The 7,034-nt window shown below is 29.0% G+C and overlaps 1 protein-coding gene across 1 annotated transcript; it reads left to right on the plus strand.

Moving 5' to 3' along the window:
* Positions 1-2,728: 2,728 nt before the first annotated feature.
* On the plus strand, positions 2,729-5,796 carry LOC109814872 (pentatricopeptide repeat-containing protein At3g06430, chloroplastic). The gene is made up of 2 exons (XM_020379390.3): positions 2,729-3,118; positions 4,508-5,796. The coding sequence occupies exons 1-2, from the start codon at positions 2,777-2,779 to the stop codon at positions 5,633-5,635; spliced, it is 1,470 nt and encodes a 489-aa protein (XP_020234979.1). The 5' UTR covers positions 2,729-2,776; the 3' UTR covers positions 5,636-5,796.
* The last annotated feature ends 1,238 nt before the right edge of the window (positions 5,797-7,034 follow it).

A 7,034-nucleotide genomic window follows, 5' to 3' on the forward strand; every position in this document is an offset into this window, starting at 1 on the left:
TTCCGTTGAAGGGATAATTTATGTGTAATCATGTATGTTGGTTGTTGATGTATACTCATGCACACATCTTAAGCTTATAAATTTATAATGAAAAAGAAAATTGTATAAAAAATATTTTAAATATTGATAATTTGTTTTTACTTTATAAATTTATTTGTTTATTTATATTTTTAATACATGTATATTAATTTTTTTATTATATTATATAAATAAATTTATTTTTAAAATATAATTTATCCAATATCATCAAAATTAAAATTTTAAATAAAATATAGGAGAAAAGATGAATCATTTTTTATTGGAGAGATAATATATAGTTAATCAAGACCATTAGGGTTAGCCTAGTGGTTGAGTGAGGAGAGGTTGAGGTAATTAGAAGCATGATAACCTAAATTCAATCCTCATTGCGACCATCTTTATAATCTTTTCTATCTTTACTAAAAAATATATACTTAATCATGTATGTTAATGTATGTTGTAATTTATAAGCCTATAATAAAAAAATATAATTATATAAAAATATTTTAAATATTGATCATTTGTTTTTATTTTATAAATTTATTTATTTATTTATATTTTTAATAATATATAAAAATAATATAAGGATATACAAAATTTTATAAAGATAAATTATTAAAAATACTAAATTAGAATAAAAACATCATGGAACCATAGTAAAAAAAAGTTGAACTATTTTGATATTTCCCAATTATCAAATTCAAATGTAGAGTGAAGTAAAAACAGACAAAAATCAAATTCAACGAGAAAAAAAATAATAAATAGGTAAACTATAAGGGGGGTGTATTGGATTAGGATTTCAAAGGACTTTTTTAGTTAAAAAAAATCCTGCGGATTTTAAAAGACTTTGCAGGATTTTCATGACTTTTAAGATTTTGCAAGATTCTACAAGACTTAAAATCAGGATTTTAATGGATTCTGCAAGACTTTTAAATTAGGATTTTAATGGATTCTGTGGGATTTTGTGGAGTTTTGACATTTGATAAGATTTTAAAAAAATTATACATTCAAATTTAAAAAGAGTCAAAGATAAAAATAATAAATAAAAAAAAATAATGTCTAGATAAATAATAATAATAATTCTCTATACTATTCTATCCTCTTTTTATAGCATTCACTATCAATTGTAACAATTCATCGGAATCATCCTTAATCCAAGCTTCATAGTTTTCTTTCTCTTTTCATTTTTCTTTATTATTTCCTTGTGAATCTCCCATTTGAATTACTAAAACAATATATGTTAAAAAATAGTTATATAAATAATTACGGATAATAGACAAAATCAATAAAATTATATTATTATTTTTAGAAGCACACCATCATACAAGATCGAATATATTTTTGCTATCCAAATGGATCAAATACCTCAGTTATTATAAAAAAAATGTAAAAACGAAAATATAGAAACATAAGATAATTTTTTATATAAAAAAATTAGTATATTCGATACTGAAAAAATATTTAGATATATAATTTTTTTATATAAACAGAAGTATTTAGATATAGAGAATATATATATATATATATATATATATATATATATATATATATGATAATTTTTAACGATATTTATAAATATAAATTATTCTAACAAATATTTTAACAATATTTTCTTTTTTAAAAAATAAGTTAATGAAGGCATAAATCCTAAATCCTAAAAAATTAGATATTGCAATGTCTTATGTTAATTTTCTTTTTTAAAATATAAAAAATCTTAATTTCATAATATAAAAATAAAAAAGAAAAATTCATAGTAAAAAAAATAAAATAATTGTTGAGTCATAAAAGGAGGAGGGATAAGAGTAACAAATTCAAGGGAAATAGAGAATTCGCAATTTTTATGCTAAGAGGGTTCTTCCCCCTACTAAGATCCATTTTTATCTCATTCTACTCACAAAAACCCTAACAAATTCATCTTTTATATATATATATATATATATATATATATATATATATATATATTGTTGAGATTATGATATCAATTTCACCTTTCACCTTTTTCTTTTCTTAACGTGTGTCATAAAAAAAATTATCACTTAAAAGTTAAAATTTCAAGTATTTTTTTGTGTTATATAAAGGAACAAATTCAACTACATAGAATAAAATAAAGTAAGTCAATTAAAGAGAACGAACAGAAAAATAAAACAAGTCAATGACACTATCATTTACATATTAGAGTTTCACAAAATAGGAGAATGGTATGAGAATAGTATTATATATGAGCAATGAACAATAGTGTAGTATTATTAGTAGAGAAAAAATGGAGAAGACAGGAGCATAGAAAAAAAAGATGAAAAACTCACTTGAAAATTCTTAAAACACTTGAAAAATCATTTCAAACAATCCTTCAAAATCCGATGGGTTTGGATGAGATTGTTTTATGAATCTGGTATTTATAGATAACACTAGAAAGTCTTTCAAAATCCCTCTCACACAACAATCCTTTAAAATCCTTAAATTTTTGAATACCAATGGATTGTTTTTAAGTTGTAAAAAATCTCAAATGAATACCAGTGGATTTTAATGGACTCTTTAAAAAATCCTAAAAATCCAGATTGAATACCACTGGATTGTTTTTAAGTGACATAAAATCCTGATTGAATACCAATGAATTTTTTTACTCAAAAAAAATCTTTTAAAATCCTACGAAATCCTAAACCAATACACCCCCCTAAGAGATAAAGTTATATCTTTAAGCAAAACTTCAAACCAACAATTTTGTTACCTCCACAGTTGTCAGTCATCTGTCTCTGTTTCCATGGCTCCAATGTCACTCTCCTTTTCTTCTTCCATTCTTCCTTCTCCCATTTCCCATACCAAATCCAACACAAACCCCATTACCCAAGACCCCATTTTTCGGGTCACTCGCGTCTCAAAAACCGCTGTCTCTGCCTCTTCTACCCGAAGACCAGTTCCAGCGACGAAAATCAGACCTCCGAAAGAAATTCCGGAAGAATTGTTTTTCGAGAGTACGGAGAAGAAGACACTCAAGAAGAAGAAGAAAAAGGAGAAAAAGAAGAGCAGTAAGGTCTGGGTCCACTCTCTCCCCGAAGTCTTATCCCATAGGATTCACAAGAAGCACTGGGTTATAGCCCTCGAGGTCAGTCTTATCCTTCAAAAAAATTTACCCTTTTCTTTTTCTTTTAGTTTTTTCTGCGTGATAAACTCGTGTGTATACGTTTTTTTAATGGTTGGATTTTGATATTCTTATGTCAGATTAATGGTCTTTTGTTTTTGTTGATTTCACTTTGGTAATTGTTAGGAGTTCAACATCGGATAAAATAAGAAATTTGATGTGTTACTTAAGATATGAAATTCTCCAACATGATTGACTAGGCTTTTGAATTAGACTCTCCTTATATTTACTGCAAAAGTCCTAACAATCGGTGTTGAGAGTTGATTATGGAAATATAAACTGAATTAAGGTGTAATACTAAATACTGATAAATGAGTGAAGTCGGTATCATTGAGTCAGGATTGATAGAGTAAAAGTGGTGGAGAGTTGGTTATTAAGGGAGGGACAATGTTAAGAGTCTTATGTGTTGACTAAAACAAGAAATTTGATGTTGTAATTAAGTAGTGAATTTTACTACTACCTTCATTAGTTTTCAAGTTCAAAAAATCATCTATGAAGGCCTAATGTTCATATACGCCTAGAGAGAGAAGTGTAGGTGAGCTGGGTAATATGATGTGACAAGAGGACAAAATAAAAGAGTGCTAACAACGCATCTGACACACACTTTACTATTGGTTAAAACTATAGAAACAGTAGACTCATTAAGTGCACGTTTGGTTAAAATTTAAGAACGCGGGAGTGGCTGCATCAAGTCACATCCGACCCAAAGCTATTATTTGTAGCTTTTAAAATTTACATAAAAAACGCAAGTATGAGGGAGAAGACGTAGAACCAACACGGAAACAAACAGGCTCTAAATGAGTAGTAGAATCTACTAAAAATTATGATTTCTAATAAATTTTAACCAATGATAAAGAGACTATTAGCAAGAGAATGTCAGAAAAAGAGTTTCCTCTTGGTCCCTTTTGGTTCCCACAAATTTTTGTTGGTTGTTTCGCATTTTTTCTCTAAATGGTTTGTTTCACCATCAGACATCAGGGATGTTGTGACATGCATCTATGTATACAAGCGGTCATTCTAAGATAACATGTAACGTCACTTATTTAGATGCATGCTATCTCATAATAGAGATCATTTTCAAAACTTATAAAGTTAATCAAGAGCAAAAACACCAAAATAATTTGCAGGAGCTAAAGCTAAGAAATTTGTGTTATTCCAAAGTATTGTGACTGGTCTACAGAAATTACAACATATGGACAGAAACACCACACCTATTGTTGTATTAAATTTAAAATATCATTTACTAAAATTTAGATCAAATTTCAACAGTTGGGTAGCTCTTGGAGTACATAAGAGTAAATGTATATTGTTTTCTTATGAGTATTATACTCAATTAGTATTTTTAATGTACAGTTGTTTGACATGCTTAGAGACCAACCCTATTACCAACCCAGAGAAGATACTTACATGAAACTCATTGTATTGCTTGGAAAATCTGGCCAACCCCATCGCGCCCATCAGCTTTTTAAATCTATACATGAAGATGGTTGTGAAAGTACTGAGCTTTACACAGCCTTAATTGCAGCATATTGTCAGAACAAACTGGTTGATGAAGTGTTTTCGATTCTTGATGAGATGAGGAATCTCCCTTGTTGCCAGCCTGATATTTTCACTTACAGTACCTTGATAAAAGCTCTTGTGGAGGCCTTGCAATTTGAAATGGTTGAGTTGCTGTATGATGAAATGGCTAAAAGATCTATCATGCCAAACACTCTCACCCAGAACATCGTTGTAAGTGGTTATGGTAAGGCTGGGAGGTTTGATCAGATAGAGAAAATAGTGTCAAGTATGATAGAGAGCACCACGTGCAAGCCTGATGTTTGGACAATGAATGCAGTCATCAGTTCCTTTCGTGATAAGGGTCAAATTGATATGATGGAGAAATGGTATGAGAAATTTTGTAGTTTTGGAATACAACCACAAAGGAGCACTTTTAACATTTTAATTGCAGCTTATGGTAATAAAAGAATGTATGACAAAATGTCATCAGTTATGCAGTCTATGCGCAAGGCAAACTGTCCATGGACGACCTCAACTTATAACAATGTGATTGAGGCATTTGCGGCCGTAGGTGATGCTAAAAACATGGAAAATGCATTTGATCAAATGTGTGCTGAGGGTTTGAAAGCAGACACCAAGACTTTCTGCTGCCTTATCAATGGCTATGCTAATGCAGGTATCTTCCACAAAGTAATTAGCAGTGTTAGTTTGGCTGAGAAGCGTCAGATACATGTGCATACTTCCTTTTACAATGCAGTCATATCTGCATGTGCAAAGGAAGATGCTTTGATGGAAATGGAAAGATTTTTCAACCGTATGAAAGAAAAAGAATGTCAACCAGATAACACAACATACTCTGTCATGATTGAAGCATACAGAAAAGAAAGTATGAACGACAAAATACACTATTTGGAGCAGGAAAAACAGACGATGATATCTGATGACAAAAAATTGAATGAGCCTGAGGAGACAATTGGTTGATTTGTGGTTTAGAAGTCTGAGTAGTTTTGAAGCAGCAGTTGGTAGTTTTTTAGTTTGACATGAAAGAATCAACCAGTTGGGCAGTAATGCTTCTTTTATCATGACAAATGATGACTCCTTCATAACTTGATGCAAGTTTATAGCAAGTATTGTTGGCATCATTTTGTGCGTTTTTATGCCTATAGCAGCTATATTGTCCTACAAAGTTACAAAGGAATTTTTAACACCTCAAAGTGACAATAAATCAATAATATTTTGGTGACATTAAAATTTCTGCTGAAAGCAGACATTTCACAGCAAATAGATTACTTGAAGGTTTTCTATTCATGAATTTGAAAATTCACTTTTTGCATTAGTAAAAGGCTATGAAATTCCTGCATTTTGATATACTAATATTTTAGCCTGCATTTTTCACATTAAATATTTATTATATATAACTAAAATTTATGATAAATTACAAATAAATTGCATATTTTAAAATTACATATATATTCTATAAATAGATATTTTAAAAAATATGAATTATATTTTTAGATTTAAGATAAATAATTTATACTGTAACTCAATTATTTTTATCTATTGATAGATTATTTTAGAAACCTTATAATTTAATTCATAAATAAACATGAAATTAAATTAGATAAAAAGTTAGGGGAATTCTTAAAAATCTTCCCATCAAAAAATAGTCTCTAAAAACATTATTGTGTAAGATAATTGTTTGTGTTTAATATATGAGTTAATTTCTTTTAGCTATAGTAGAAGATTGTTTATGAAGAAATTCTAATAACATTATATTGTCTTATTGTTATATTGATGTATTTCACTTGTAGTTAACCTAGATTATTACTTATTAATATATATGAGTATTTTACATATATTATCTAGATTTTTATTAGTGAAAATATATTTTTATTTCTTTTCCCCTATCTAAATTCTAATCCATAAAACTTCAACGTATTATTAGAGTATCATCTGAAGTGTGTACTGTCATTGCTAGCTTCTAGAGTTTTCAAAATATAGTACCCATATTTCCTCCTTTGTTTTTGAGTTAGATTTGTTCAAATTCCACAATATTCTATTTGTTGATAATATGAAATACATACCAATATAGAGCACCCAATGATACCCTAAGAATAATCCTGTGGTTAAAATCTTCGTCAATTCCTAACCTAATATTGTGTTTAGGCATGGCAACAAGGCATGGTTTAAAATTTTTAATCCAATCCCTTTCCTGTCGAGTTTTATTTGACTTTTTCACAATTTTAATTTGCTTATAAATTTTTAAACTCAACCGCATCCCTGAGTACTTTTGTTGAAGAAGATAATCATAGAGATGGCAAAGTGGGCCATGGCCCGCGGGCCGGCCCGTTGGCCCTCCAAAAATTGGCGGGCCGGGCCA

This window comes from Cajanus cajan, chromosome 1 (genome assembly GCF_000230855.2).
Source record: "Cajanus cajan strain Asha chromosome 1, NIPB_CcT2T_4, whole genome shotgun sequence".
Taxonomy (NCBI): domain Eukaryota; kingdom Viridiplantae; phylum Streptophyta; class Magnoliopsida; order Fabales; family Fabaceae; genus Cajanus; species Cajanus cajan.

Excerpts from the sequence above, each read along its gene's own strand:
- LOC109814872 (XM_020379390.3), top strand. The coding sequence starts at position 2,777 with ATGGCTCCAATGTCACTCTCCTTTTCTTCTTCCATTCTTCCTTCTCCC. Across the intron at positions 3,119-4,507 it reads ACTGGGTTATAGCCCTCGAG|TTGTTTGACATGCTTAGAGA; the intron begins GTCAGTCTTATC and ends TTTAATGTACAG.